Here is a 15,513-nt window from a genome sequence, read left to right on the forward strand (position 1 = left end):
AGAGAGAGAGAGAGACAGGGGCTAGCAAGGAGAGAGAGAGAGAGAGAGAGAGACAGGGGCTAGCAAGGAGAGAGAGAGAGAGAGAGACAGGGGTTAGCACAGAGAGAGAGAGAGAGACAGGGGTTAGGAGGGAGAGAGAGAGAGAGAGACAGGGGTTAGCACAGAGAGAGAGAGAGAGAGAGCGAGAGAGAGAGAGAGAGACAGGGGCTAGCAAGGAGAGAGAGAGAGAGAGAGACAGGGGCTAGCAAGGAGAGAGAGAGAGAGAGAGACAGGGGTTAGCAAGGAGAGAGAGAGAGAGAGAGACAGGGGTTAGGACGGAGAGAGAGAGACAGGGGTTAGGACGGAGAGAGAGAGACAGGGGTTAGCAAGGAGAGAGAGAGAGAGACAGGGGCTAGCAAGGAGAGAGAGAGAGAGAGAGACAGGGGCTAGCAAGGAGAGAGAGAGAGAGAGAGACAGGGGTTAGGACGGAGAGAGAGAGACAGGGGTTAGGACGGAGAGAGAGAGACAGGGGTTAGCAAGGAGAGAGAGAGAGAGACAGGGGTTAGGACGGAGAGAGAGAGACAGGGGTTAGCAAGGAGAGAGAGAGAGAGACGGGGGTTAGGACGGAGAGAGAGAGACAGGGGGTAGCACAGAGAGAGAGAGATGGGGTTACCACGGAGAGAGAGAGAGACAGTGAAAGAGATAAAGGGGGAGAGACAGAAGGGGAGAGACAGAAGGGGAGAGACAGATGTGGAGAGGGAGGGGGAGGGGGAGAGAGAGGGTGAGAGAGAGAGCGGGAGGGAGAGAGGGGGAGAGAGGAGCCGAGTCCCGGCGGGGGAGTCAGAGAGAGGGGATTGTGGGAGGAGGTGCCGGACAGTCTCCACTGCTCATTCCGGTTACCTGGCTGACAAGAATGTCACCCAGACGGTTGATGACAAAGTTTTTGTCGCTGTCCGAGAGCAGTGACTCCTTGCGACGGTCCAGGAGCCTGGACAGGAACTGGATGTGGAATTCAATCAGGTCGTCGAGGGCGGGGAACATGGTGTCAGCCGTGTTCCGATCCATCTGCAGCTCCTCCAGCATCCCCTTCCTGAAGATATCCGACATGATCTTCAGGGTCCGCATGTGGTGGACTTCTGTCTGGATCAGCTCTGGAGAGAGAGTCACAAGGTCAGGGTGGCAGGGTCACAGGGTCACACGGTGGCAGGGTCATGGGGTCACACGGTCACGGTCAGAGGGTCACACAGTCACGGGGTCGCATGGTCACGGCTGGGGTCAGGGTGGCAGGGTCACGGGTCACATGGTCACAGTCAGAGGGTCACACAGTCACGGTCAGAGGGTCACACAGTCACGGTCAGAGGGTCATGCAGTCACGAGGTCACATGGTCACGGCTGGGGTCAGCGTGGCAGGGTCACATAGAAAAACATAGAACATAGAAAAATACAGCACAGAACAGGCCCTTCGGCCCACGATGTTGTGCCGATCCTTTGTCCTCTGTCAAGGACAATTTAATCTATACCCCATCATTCTCCTATAGAATAGAACATAGAAATGATCACGGTCAGAGGGTCACACAGTCACGGGGTCACATGGTCACGGCTGGGGTCAGGGTGGCAGGGTCACGGGGTCACATGGTCGCGGTTAGAGGGTCACACAGTCACGGGGTCACATGGTCACGGCTGGGGTCAGGGTGGCAGGGTCACGGGGTCACATGGTCACGGTTAGAGGGTCACACAGTCACGGGGTCACATGGTCACGGCTGGGGTCAGGGTGGCAGGGTCACAGGGTCACGGTCAGAGGGTCACACGGTGGCAGGGCCACGGCGTCACATGGTCACGGTCTGAGGGTCACACAGTCACGAGGTCACATGGTCACGGCTGGGGTCCGGGGGCGCACAGTCACGAGGTCGGGGGTCAGTGGGCTGTGGGGTCAGGGTCAAACCGCCAAAGGTCGCGGTCACAAGGCTCACAGGATCAGGGAATCACAGGCCTTGGGGACGAGGGCGCCCGGCCAGGGAAGAGGCTCGTTGGCTGAACTCACCCGCGAGAAACACGGCAGGGATAAAGTGACAGCAGTATGGTTCTGTAACGGGGCCTAGCACACCAGGCCTCATCACCCGGGGCCCACTTGTAGCTCCTTCATAACACCCAGGCCGGTCTCTCTATCCTGGCCTTTATTTATCCTGCTGGGTGACAGGCGGATGGGAGCTGCACGGGGTGGGGGAGGGGTGGCAGTTGTATCAGAAGCGCACCCCCCCCCCCCACCGCCCCCCATCCCCGGTCGATCAGCCACACTCACCGTAAATCACGTCCTGCCGCTTCATGACGTCCTTCCGGTGTTGCTGCAGAAAGCTGGTTTCGACTGCGAGGCTCCAGGAATCGGCCTCGAAATGCTTCTCGTCCGTCTCCAGGTCCCCCATCAGCTGCTGGTATATGACCTCTGCCCCTGTCGGACGCAGCAAGGTTGGAGGTCAGGGGTCAGAGAAGATTCCCACGGCGCCTATCGCCACCTCGGGACTGTCCCGGGGGGGGGGGGGTGTGGGGTGGAGAACTCCCCCGCGCGACCCCAGCCGCTCTCCTTCAAATAGCAGCTGTTGGGATCTTTTACATCCACCCGACAGTGCAGCACTCCCTCCGTACCGGCACTGCGAGCTCTGGAGTGGGGAACTCGAACCCACAACCGCCTGGCTCTGAGCGAGGCGCGATACCAACCGGGCCACAGCTGACACAAGGTAGGGGCGGAGGCTCGTGTGCAGTGCAAACACCAGTACGGAACAGATGGGCTGAATGGGCTTCCCGGCACTGGACATTCCAGGTAACCCTGATTGGCATCGACAGTTCGACCCTCTCCTTTCCTTCCCCCCAGCGCTGTGCGAGATTGGCACCTTGGTGCCCCCCCCGCCGCCTGTGAGGGACATCACACAACAGAAGCCCTTACCCTCATCAATCAGCGACTCGATGGAGAGGGTTCGATTCCTCATGTTTAGAGAGTCAGTGGACTGAGACAGGATCCTCCGAATTCCCAATGGCGTGTCATCATTCAGATTCCTGAAAACGGGACAAAAGGACCTCCATGGATTAAAGACAGAACGAGGGCTACTTTCTACAAATCCGGGATGGATCGAGAATCAGCGATTCACTTACAGGACTACAAGGGGAATCAGTAAAAGGACTGAGAGGGTGAGAGATGTGCAGGTTAATTTATTGATCACTGATCTCCTCATCAAACGTGTGAACTTGTTACACGACATAAAGCAAGGTGGTGGGGGTAACTGTATTTACATGAGAGAAACAGTTTGTAGGAGTTAATTAAAGGTGCTGTACCTGTCCTGGGAGTGTTTGATGGGGACAGTGTAGAGGGAGCTTTACTCGGGGAGTAAATCGGGGAGGACGGACCCCCCGACGGTCCGCAGCCTGGACCTGTGAATTGCCACCTTGGCCAGGCCCAGGAGCAGACTGACGAGGAGATCCTCCTCCCGGCCCAAGCCCCTCCGCACCGGGTGCCCAAAAGATCAGGAGCGTGGGACTGAAGTGCAGCCAGAATTTGAGGAGCAGCCCCTTCAGATACTCAAAGAGGGGCTGCAACCTCGCACACTCCGTATAAATGTGGAACACGGACTCGTCCAGGCCGCAGAAAGTACAGGTGGCCTGGGAGTCCGTGAACCTACTTAAAAGCCTATTGCACGGGACTGCTCTGTGCAGCACCCTCCACCCCAGGTCCCCGATGTAAAGGGGGAAGACTCCCGCGTAGAGAGACCTCCATCGGGGTTTCCCCTCGCTGCCAGATGGCAACGCGGACCGCCAGGGCGTGTCCGGCCGGCTGACGAGGGCGAGGAAGTGGAGAGTGTGCAGGAGCAGCCCGTACAGGAAACCCCTCCGCGCCGATTGGAATGGCACAGAGGGCATTTCCGAGAGGCGGCTCGGGTTGTGCAGGACCGGCTCCCGAGGAGGGTTTCGGGGCCTGGGTCCGATGAGCAGTCCGGCCGAGCGTGGGTCAGCTCGGCCGGGATCGCTCCACACTCCCAAGCCCCCTCGCCACCCGCAGTGAGGGGCGTCCCGGGGGTTTCGGCTACTCCTCCGCCCGCCGGACCGTCCCCAGAGTCGGCCACCCGGACAGCCGAGGCGCTCTCCTCCGCCGGCGGGGGAGCGCCCTGACTGGAGGCGACCATGTTCCAGACTCGGAAAAGATCCCGGTAAAAGACAGGCAACTCCCTCAGAGAGGCGCGGCTAACAGACTCCACCGGGAGCTGCGTGTCGTCTTGAAGGCAGTGACACTGGTGGAAAAAATACGTCGCCAGCGCACACCATCTGGGAGGACGCTCGACGTACAGGTATCTCTGCAGGGTTCGAAGGCGGAGAGTCGCAGCCTGGGTGCGGGCGCACACCAGCGACTGGCCGCCCTCCTCGGTCGGGAGACTCAGGACCGCGGCAGAGACCCATTGTTTCCTCTTGCCCCAGAAGAAATCGACGAGTTTCTTCTGGATCTTGGTGGCAAATACAGGGGGCGGTGCCAAAGTGACCAACTGGTACCACAGCATGGAGGCCACCAGTTGGTTTATGACCAGCGCTCGGCCCCTGTAGGAAAGCACTCGGAGCAGTCCTGTCCAGCGCCCCAGCCGAGCGGTGACTTTCGCCTCCAACTCCTGCCAGTTTGCCGGCCAGGCTTCCTCAGCGGGGCTAAGATGGACTCCCAGATAGAGGAGGTGCGTGGTGCTCCACGCAAAAGGTGTCATCTCCTCCGACAGGGTGTCCACCCGCCACTGACCAACCAGGAGTCTGGAACATTTCTCCCAATTGATCCTCGCAGAGGACGCGGCAGAAAAGGTCTGCTGGCAGTCGCGCATCCTCCGCAAGTCAATGGGATCTGTGATTGCGAGGAGCACGTCGTCGGCGTAAGCCGAGAGGAGGACCCGCATGGCCGGCTCGCGCACAGCCAATCCCGTCAACCTCCTGCGAAGCAGGCACAGGAAGGGCTCCACACAGATGGTATACAATTGGCCGGACATGGGGCAGCCCTGACGCACTCCTCTCCCAAAGTGAAGGGGCGCCGTCAAGGACCCGTTAACTTTGACTAGACACTCTGCGGCGGCGTATAAAAGTCGGACCCAGGCCACGAAATGCGGCCCGAGTCCGAAAGCGCGCAGAGTCCCGAAAAGGTATTCGTGATCCACTCTGTCGAACGCCTTCTCCTGATCGAGGGAGAGAAAGGCGACCGACTGACCAGTCCTCTGGGAAAGATGGATCAGGTCCCGGACCAGATGGATGTTGTCCTGGATGGACCGGCCCGGGACCGTGTAGGACTGGTCGGGGTGGATCATGTGGGCCAGCACGGAGCCCAGGCGGGTAGACATAGCCTGGACAAAGATCTTATAATCCGTGCTGAGGAGGGAAACCAGACGCCAGTTTTTAAGCAGGCGGAGATCGCCCCTCTTCGGCAGCAGGACGATGACCGCCCTGCGCCACGAGAGGGGCATCTCCCCGGGCGCCAGGCTTTGCCCCAGGACCCGCGCGTAATCGTCCCCCAGGACGTCCCAGAATGCCTTGAGGAACTCCACGGTCAACCCATCCAGCCCTGGGGATTTGCCCCTCGAGAGCTGGTGGAGGGCGCCAGTCAGCTCCGCCAACGTGAGCGGAGCCTCCAATCCTTCGGCGCCCTCCGGGCTGACCTGCGGCAGGTCCTCCCACAAAACTCTGCGCGCATCCTTGCTGGACGGATCCGGAGAGAACAACGCACTGTAATAAGTACGGACCAGGAGGCCCATTCCCTCCGGATCCGTGATGGAGGATCCGTCGTCGGCCAGCAGCTCGACGAGCTGCTTACGGACCCGCCGCCATTTTTCCAGCGAGTAGAAGAAGGGTGAGGCGCGGTCCAAATCTTCCAGGATCTGGATCCGTGACTTCACGTACGAGCCTCGGGACCCTATGAGCTGCAGGTCCCTCAGCGCGCCCTTCTTCTCTTTGTACGCCTGCCACAGGGCCGGGTCCGCGACGGCATGACCGAGGCGGGACTCCAAGTCGAGCACCTCCCTCTCAAGGCGCCCGATCTCGGCTTCCCGCCTCTTGGTCGACTCCTTCGCGGACTCCTGACAGAAGACGCGGATGTGAGTCTTGCCCACATCCCACCATAGCCTCAAGGAGGGGAAGCCCCCCTGCTTCCTTCTCCAGTCGGCCCAGAATCGACAGAACGAGTCCCGAAATCGCTCGTCCTCCAGCAGCCGGTTGTTAAAGTGCCAGTACGCGGACCCCGCCCGCGTGCGGAGCGGAGTGAACTCCGCCCACACCTGGCGGTGGTCCGAGCACGGCACCAGCCGCATGGAGGCCGCCGAGACGCGGGAGACGTACGCCTGCGAAAAGTAGAGGCGGTCGATTCGCGACCCTCCTCCTCCAGACCTCCACATGAAGGCGCTGGAGTCGGGATGGAGATTCCGCCAGACGTCCACCAAGTTAAGGGAGCTGATCAGTCCCCTCAACTTCTCCACCGACGCTTGGCCGCGCTGGGGACCGGAGCGATCCCCCACCTCGAGGGTGCAGTTAAAATCCCCCCCGAGGATGATGCACTCGCCGCTATCGATGGAGCTCAAGAGAGCGGACACTTCTTCAAAGAAGCGCGCTTGCAACGCGCCGGGCCTGGGCGCGTACACGTTCACAAAGTGGAGCGGCACTCTACCCAGGCGAACGGCAAGGTGGAGCAAGTGGCCCGGCACTAGCTCCTTGACCCCCAAGATCTCCGGCTGAAAAGTCGGGGCCAACAAGATAGCCACCCCACTAGAAATAGGGTGAGGTGACTCATGTAGCCCCCACCCTGCCACTCCAGGAGCCAGGTGGCTTCGTCTCCCGGAACGGTGTGGGTTTCCTGCAGAAAGCTCACCGCGTATCTCCCTTCCCTAAGGACTGAAATCTGCGGTGAGACCCCCTGCTGCCGTTTACTCTGTATCTAACCCCGTTTTTTTTCCTTTTTGTGTCGCAGGTAGTGAGAGAGGAGGAGAAAGAGACAGAGGAAGAGTGAAGCTGGCATTGGGAGATGGAGCTTTACTCTGCATCTAACCCCGTGCTGTACCTGTCCTGGGAGTGTTTGATGGGGACAGTGTAGAGGGAGCTTTACTCTGTATCTAACCCCCGTGCTGGACCTGTCCTGGGAGTGTTTGATGGGGACAGTGTAGAGGGAGCTTTACTCTGTATCTAACCCCGTGCTGTACCTGTCCTGGGAGTGTTTGATGGGGACAGTGTAGAGGGAGCTTTACTCTGTAGCTAACCCCCGTGCTGTACCTGTCCTGGGAGTGTTTGATGGGGACAGTGTAGAGGGAGCTTTACTCTGTATCTAACCCCCGTGCTGTACCTGTCCTGGGAGTGTTTGATGGGGACAGTGTAGAGGGGGCTTTACTCTGTATCTAACCCCCGTACTGTACCTGTCCTGGGAGTGTTTGATGGGGACAGTGTAGAGGGAGCTTTACTCTGTATCTAACCCCGTGCTGTACCTGTCCTGGGAGTGTTTGATGGGGACAGTGTCGAGGGAGCTTTACTCTGTATCTAACCCCCGTGCTGTACATGTCCTGGGAGTGTTTGATGGGGAAAGTGTAGAGGGAGCTTTACTCTGTATCTAACCCCCGTGCTGTACCTGCCCTGGGAGTGTTTGATGGGGACAGTTAACTCTGTAATAAATCTCAGAGTGCCTGTCAGAGCACTGCTTATTTCCCAGGTGTAAATCAGAAATTTGATCGATCAAAGTTAAACAAGGGGTTGACCTTTGACCCAGTCGCTCAATTGGCCATCCGGCCTAGGCCGGGAATGGGGCCTGAGGTCTTCGCAGCCTGCCTGCCCCTCCCTCCCCCCTCCAACTCGCAAGGCATTTCTAACACGATCGGACTCCTGAGGCAGAACCTCTCTGTCTTACCCGATGTTGTTGGTCGAGACGCTTTTGGAAAGCGATTGGAAGGGGGTCCGGCATCGGCGAGACCCCAACTGTGAGAAGAGGGGGGACTGGCGGAAGCTGTCAGACGGGTAGATGGCCGAGCTCGGACGCTCACGGCCCAGAGGAGCTGCTGAGAGAAAGAGAGAGCGTGAGATTCGGCGGGGAGCGAGGGATGAGGGCCCAGGTGGTTACATCGAACCTTGGTTCGAAACATAGAAACATAAAAAATCGGAGCAGGAGTAGGCCATTCGGCCCTTCGAGCCTGCTCCGCCATTCATTATAATCATGGCTGATTATCCAACTCAGTAACCTGTTCCCGCTTTTGCCCCATATCCTTTGATCCCTTTAAACCCAAGAGCTATATCTAACTCCTTCTTGAAAACATCCAATGTTTTGGCCTCAACTGCTTTCTGTGGTAGTGAATTCCACAGGCTCACCACTCTCTGGGTGAAGAAATTTCTCATCTCAGTCCTGGAAGGTTTGCCCCGTATCCTTAGACTATGACCCCTGGTTCTGGACTCCCCCACCATTGGGAACATCCTTCCTGCATCTACCCTGTCAAGTCCTGTTAGAATTTTATCGGTTTCTATGAGATTCCCTCCTCATGCTTCTGAACTCCAGTGAATATAATCCTAACCGACTCAATCTCTCCTCATACATCAGTCCCGCCATCCCAGGAATCAGTCTGGTCAACCTTCTCTGCACTCTCTCTACAGCAAGAACATCCTTCTTCCGATAAGGAGGCCAAAACTGCACACAATATTCCAGGTGTGGCCTCACCAAGGCCCTGTGTAATTGCAGCAAGACATCCCTGCTCCTGTACTCACATCCTCTCGCTATGAAGGCCAACATACCATTTGCCTTTTTTACCGCCTGTTACACCTGCATGCTTACCTTCAGCGACTGGTGTACGAGAACACCCAGGTCTCGCTGCATATTCCCCTCTCTCAGTTTATAGCCGTTCAGACAATAATCTGCCTTCCTATTTCTGCTACCAAAGTGGATAACCTCACATTTATCCACATTATACTGCATCTGCCATGCATTAGCCCACTCACTCAACCTGTCCAAATCACCCTGAAGCCTCTCTGCGTCCTCCTCACAACTCACCCTCCCACCCAGTTTCGTGTCACACTTAGACCACACTTGGAGTGACTGCGCGCAGTTCAGGTCTCCATATGATATAAGTAGGATATTGAGGCGACGGAGCAGGTGGACAAAAAAAGATTGACAAGGACACGGTAACTGGAACTGTCAGGAAAGGCTGGGGACTCTTTTCTCTAGAGGGGTGAGCTATAGAGGGCTTTAAAAACTCTGGAATTCCCTCCCTAAACCTCTCCGCCTCTCTCTCTCTCTCCTCCTTTAAGACGCTCCTTAAAACTGACCTCTTTGACCGAGCTTTTGGTCACCTGTCCCTAATATCTCCTGATGTGGCTCGGGGTCAAATTTTGTCCGGTAACGCTCCTGTGAAGCACCCTGGGACATTTTACTCTGCTACAGGTGCCATATCAATGCAAGTTGCTGTTGGTGTTAACAGATGGTCTGGGTTTCCCCCAATGACTCGGTTGTCAAGGTTGAAAATTAAACCAACAAATTTAGACAAATAGCCGGAACTGTTAATTTCCTCAGTTTAATTACTTGGATGTAATCTCATGGGTCAAACATTTACCAGAGGCCGAGGCTCGGTCTGAAACTCCCAGCAACAACATTCTCCCTCTTCCGAGGAGGATATTGATGCCCTGGGGCAGTTGCAATAAAGAGAGAATCATAGTAATGTACAGCACAGAGGGAGGCCATTCAGCCCCTCATACCCGTGCTGGCTCTTTGAGCAATTGTGTTTCGTCCCACATCCCTGCTTTTTGTCCGTAACCCTAAAAATCCCTCGTCCTTTTTTTTATTAGCTTGTGGGATGTGAGCGTCGCTGGCCAGGCCAGCATTTGTTGCCCATCCCTAATTGCCTTTGAGAAGGTGGTGGTGAGCTGCCTTCTTGAACCACTGCAGTCCGTGTGGGGTAGGTACACCCACAGTTCTGTTAGGGAGGGAGTTCCAGGATTTTGACCCAGCGACAGTGAAGGAACGGCCGATATAGTTCCAAGTCAGGATGGTGTGTGACTTGGAGGGGAACTTGCAGGTGGTGGTGTTCCCATGCATCTGCTGCCCTTGTCCTTCTAGGTGGTAGAGGTCGCGGGTTCGGGAGGTGCTGTCTAAGAAGCCTTGGTGAGTTGCGGCAGTGCATCTTGTAAATGGTACACACTGCTGCCACTGTGCGTCGGTGGTGGAGGGAGTGAATGTTTGTAGATAGGGTGCCAATCAAGCGGGCTGCTTTGTCCTGGATGGTGTCGAGCTTCTTGAGTGTTGTTGGAGCTGCACCCATCCAGGCAAGTGGAGAGTATTCCATCACACTCCTGACTTGTGCCTTGTAGATTGTGGACAGGCTTTAGGGAGTCAGGAGGTGAGTTACTCACCGCAGGATTCCCAGCCTCTGACCTGCTCTTGTAGCCACGGTATTTACATGGCTACTCTAGTTAAGTTTCTGGTCAATGGTAGCCCCTAGGATGTTGATAGTGGGGGATTCAGTGATGGTAATGCCATTGAATGTCAAGGGGAGATGGTTGGATTCTCTCCTGTTGGAGATGGTCATTGCCTGGCACTTGTGTGGCGTGAATGTTACTTGCCACTTATCAGCCCAAGCCTGGATATTGTCCAGGTCTTGCTGCATTTCTACACGGACTGCTTCAGTATCTGAGGAGTCACGAATGGTGAACAGTGTGCAATCATCAGTGAACATCCCCACTTCTGACCTTATGATTGAAGGAAGGTCATTGATGAAACAGCTGAAGATGGTTGGGCCTAGGACACTACCCTGAGGAACTCCTGCAGTGATGTCCTGGAGCTCAGATGATTGACCTCCAACAACCACAACCATCTTCCTTTGTGCTGGGTATGACTCCAAGCAGTGGATTCCCATTGACCTCAGTTTTGCTAGGGCTCCTTGATGTCATACTCGGTCAAATGCTGCCTTGATGTCAAGGGCAGTCACTCTCACCTTACCTCTGGAGTTCAGCTCTTTTGTCCATGTTTGAACCAAGGCTGTAACGAGGTCAGGAGCTGAGTGGCCCTGGCGGAACCCAAACTGAGCGTCACTGAGCAGGTTATTGCTGATCTGCCCAAATCCCTGGTAAAATTATTTATGGAATTAGTTCCCATCTCTGAGCGAAGACATTTCTCCCATCTCCCCCGTACATCTTTTACCCATGATTTTAAATCCATGGCCTCTCGTTTTTGACTCACTCTCCAGAGTTTGTCTCTGTCGTCTATGACTCTAGCAGATCCTCTCATCATTTTGCAAACCTCTGGCAGGTCACTTCACAACTTTCTCTGCTCCAAGGAGAGCAGTCCGAACTTTACCAGCCTCTCCTCATAACTGAACTCCCTCGTCCCCGGTTAACTGCCGGTGAAACCTCCTCTGCACCCTCTCCGAAACCTTGACGTCTCTCCTGAAGAGCGGGGCCTGGAATTGTCGCAATTCCCTGCATTAAACTTCACTGCCGTGCTCCTGTGCATTTCACTGTTCTGTCTGTCATTCTGATATCGTACCTGCTTCCACCACCTCCCCTGGCAGCAAGTTCCAGGCACTCACCACCCTCTGTGTAAAAAAACTTGCCTCGCACATCCCCTCTAAACTTTGCCCCTCTCACCTTAAACCTATGTCCCCTAGTAACTGACTCTTCCACCCTGGGAAAAAGCTTCTGACTATCCACTCTGTCCATGCCGCTCATAACTTTGTAAACCTCTATCATGTCGCCCCTCCACCTCCGTCGCTCCAGTGAAAACAATCAGAGTTTTTCCAACCTCTCCTCATACCTAATGCCCTCCAGACCAGGCAACATCCTGGTAAACCTCCTCTGCACCCTCTCCAAAGCCTCCACGTCCTTCTGGTAGTGTGGCGACCAGAATTGCACGCAATATTCTAAGGGTGGCCTAACTAAGATTCTGTACAGCTGCAACATGACTTGCCAATTTTTATACTCTATGCCCCGACCGATGAAGGCAAGCATGCCGTATGCCTTCTTGACTACCTTATCCACCTGCGTTGCCACTTTCAGTGACCTGTGGACCTGTACGCCCAGATCTCTCTGCCTGTCAATACTCCTAAGGGTTCTGCCATTTACTGTATACCTCCCACCTGCATTAGACCTTCCAAAATGCATTACCTCACATTTGTCCGAATTAAACTCCATCTGCCATTTCTCCGCCCAAGTCTCCAACCGATCTATATCCTGCTGTATCCTCTGACAATCCTCATCATTATCCGCAACTCCACCAACCTTTGTGTCGTCCGCAAACTTACTAATCAGACCAGCTACATTTTCCTCCAAATCATTTATATATACTACAAACAGCAAAGGTCCCAGCACTGATCCCTGCGGAACACCACTAGTCACATCCCTCCATTCAGAAAAGCACCCTTCCACTGCTACCCTCTGTCTTCTATGACCAAGCCAGTTCTGTATCCATCTTGCCAGCTCACCTCTGATCCCATGTGACTTCACCTTTTGTACCAGTCTGCCATGAGGGACCTTGTCAAAGGCTTTACTGAAGTCCATATAGACAACATCCACCGCCCTTCCTTCATCAATCATCTTCATCACTTCCTCAAAAAACTCAATCAAATTAGTAATACATCCCCTTTCCTCTTAATCCCATGGGATTCCAACATCTGAACAAACCTCTCGTGTGGCACTTTGTCGAATGCCTTCCGAAAGTCCACATATACGTCGTCAGCACCGACCTGATTAACTTTCTCTGTTACCTCACCAAAGACCCACCAAAGAGGTCGTGACCCGCCGAGGAGGTCGTGACCCAACAAAGAGGTCGTGACCTAACAAAAAGGTCGTGACCCCCCCCCCAATGGAGGTCGTGGCCCAACAAGGAGGTCGTGGCCCACTGAGGAGGTTGTGACCCATCAAAGGAGGTCGTGACCCAACGAGGAGGTCGTGACCCCCCGAGGAGATCGTGACCCACCATGCCACATGCCACCTCCGACGCACCCTCATCCCACTGCCCACATCCAGCCCAGGGCGCGCTGCGCTCCAGCTCACTTACCTTTGTGCCTCATGGAGACATTGTGCAGTGCTGAGTTATTCTTGGCCTGTGCTGCCTTCAGCTGCTATAACAAGAAATACAAAGAACTTTAGCATATTTCCCGCCAGACCAGATTTCCATTCATACATCTACTAAAATATCTTTCATTTGTACGCACTGGCTGTCACCATTGTTTTCATTTCTAAGTTCCCATGTTTACTCTGGAGAACGCCCATGTAAACATGTCATGTTGTAATGACAACCTCCCCGCCAGCGGAGGCGCTGTTAGTGACTCTCCCAGCCCTGCTGCTCCAACCGACCTCACTTGTCTGCTGGCCCCAACTGACTATAAAAGAACAGAGTTGCATTCCTCTAGTGCCTTGCACCACCTTGGCGTGACCCAAAGTATTTTACAGCCAATGAAGCACTTTGTCTGAAGTACTGCTGTCAGCCAATGGCAGCCAATTTGTGCGCAGCAAGCTCCCACAAAAAGAGGGACGGGGAGAGAGAACGCACGGTTGGGGGAGGAGAGAGTGTGGGCGAAGTGGGGGTGGGGGGGGGGGGCAGAGAGAGCCGGCGAGGTGGGGGAGCATGGATGAGGTGTGGCGAGAGAGTGGGCAAAGGGGTGAAAGAGTGGGGAGAGTGAGAGGGAGGAAGAGGGAGAGAACACAAGAACACAAGAATAGTAGCAGAAGTAGACCAGATGGCCTGCTCTGCTATTCAATACGATCATGGCTGATCTTGGGCTTTAATTCCAATTTCCTGCCCACTCCCCATATCCCTTGATTCCCTAAGAGACTAAAACTCTATCTATCCCAGCCTTAAATGTGTTCAATGATGGGGCATCCACAACCCTCTGGTGTAGAGAATTCCAAAGATTTGAGTGAAGTAATTTCTCCTCATCTCAGTCCTGAATGATTAACCCTTTATCCTGAGTCTGTGTTCCGTGTTCTAGATTCCCTGACCAGTGGGAACAATCTCTCAGCTTCTACCCTCTCACAATCTTGTATGTCTCAATTAGATTGCCTCTCATTCTTCGAAACTCCAGAGAATACAGGCCCAATTTGCTCAACCTCTCATCATAGGACACCACCCTCATCCCTGGGACCAATTCAGTAAATCTTCACTGCACGGCCTCCAGTACAATCCTTTCTTAAATGTGGAGACCAAAACTACGCACAGTATTCCAGGTGCGGTCTCACCAAAGCCCTGTACAATTGTAGTAAGACTCCTTTATTCCTGTACTCCAATCCCCTTGCAATAAAGACCAACATATCATTTGCCTTTCTAATAGCCTGCTGTACCTGCGTGCTAACATTGTGCGTTCCTTGTCCAAATACCCCCCAAGTCTCTCTGAACATCAACACTGACCAGTTTCACACCTTTTTAAAAATATTCTGCCTTTCTATTTTTACGACCAAAGTGAACAACTTCACACTTCACGACATTATACTCCATCTGCTGCCTAGCTGCCCACTCACTTCACCAGTCTATATCTCTTTGTAGCCTCTCTCCAACCTCCCCGCAGCTTACCTTTCCACCAAGCTTTGTATCATCAGCAAACTTAGATACATTACTCTCTGTCTCTTCATCCAAGTCATTAATATGGAGTGTCAATAGCTGAGGGCGCAACACTGATCCTTGTGGCTCCCCACTATTCACTGCCTGCCAACATGAAAATGCCCCATTTATGTCCACTCTCTTCTTCCTGTCTGTTAACCAGTCCTCTATTCATGCTAATATACTACCCCCAACACCATGAGCCCTTATCTTGACGATTAATCTTTTATGTGGCACTTTATCGAATGCCTTTTGAAAATCTAGGTATACTACATCTACTGGTGCCCCTTTATCTACCCTACTAGTTACATCCGCAAAAAACTCTAATCAATTTGTCAAACAGGATCTCCCTTTCGTAAAACCATGCTGACTTGTTCTAATCGTACTCTGCTTTTCCAAGTGCAGTGTTAAGACTTCTTTAATAATTGTTTCCAGCATCTTCCCAATGACTGATGTTAAGCTAACTGGCTTGTAGTTCCATTTTCTCTCCACCTCCTTTCTTGAAAAGCAGTGTAACATTTGCCAACTTCCAATCTGACGGGACCATTCCTGAATCTAAGGAATTCTGGAAAATCATAGCCAGAGCATCCACTATCTCTGCAACTATCTCTTTTCGAACTCTAGGATGCAGGCCATCTGGTCCAGGGGACTTGTCAGATTTTATTCCTTCAGGTTTCTCCAATAATTTTTCTCGACTGATACCAATATCCTTAATTTCCTCACTCTTTTTAGCCCCTAGATTACCAGAGGGAGGGAGAGTGATGGAGAGAGAGGGAGAGAGAAAGAGAGTGAGAGAGGGAGAGTGAGAGAGGGAGAAGGAGAGGGGGAGAGAGAGAGAGGGAGAGAGAGGGGGGAGAGAGAGAGGGAGAGAGAGAAAGAGGGGGAGATAGGGAGGGAGGGAGAGAGAGAGAGAAATGGAGAGAGAGAGAGAAACAGAGAGAGAGACAGAGAGAGGGGGAGAGAGAGAGGGAGAGAGGGGG

General features: G+C 54.1%; 1 protein-coding gene across 3 annotated transcripts in view; it reads right to left on the reverse strand.

Moving 5' to 3' along the window:
* Positions 1-804: 804 nt before the first annotated feature.
* The window catches only part of LOC137356956 (rho guanine nucleotide exchange factor 2-like), a 257,769-nt gene continuing 243,060 nt past the window's right edge, over positions 805-15,513 (reverse strand). For 2 of the 3 annotated variants that reach the window (XM_068022843.1, XM_068022845.1), the window contains exons 11-15: positions 12,995-13,058; positions 7,871-8,018; positions 2,918-3,027; positions 2,279-2,425; positions 805-1,130 (exon numbers count right to left, since the gene is read on the reverse strand). In XM_068022843.1, the coding sequence (XP_067878944.1) occupies positions 820-1,130; positions 2,279-2,425; positions 2,918-3,027; positions 7,871-8,018; positions 12,995-13,058 (780 nt within the window). In that variant the 3' untranslated portion in view covers positions 805-819. The remainder of the gene's footprint in view (positions 1,131-2,278; positions 2,426-2,917; positions 3,028-7,870; positions 8,019-12,994; positions 13,059-15,513) is intronic. The other variant, XM_068022844.1, reaches the window with a different exon arrangement.

Source organism: Heterodontus francisci, chromosome 46 (assembly GCF_036365525.1).
Source record: "Heterodontus francisci isolate sHetFra1 chromosome 46, sHetFra1.hap1, whole genome shotgun sequence".
In the NCBI taxonomy this organism is placed as follows: domain Eukaryota; kingdom Metazoa; phylum Chordata; class Chondrichthyes; order Heterodontiformes; family Heterodontidae; genus Heterodontus; species Heterodontus francisci.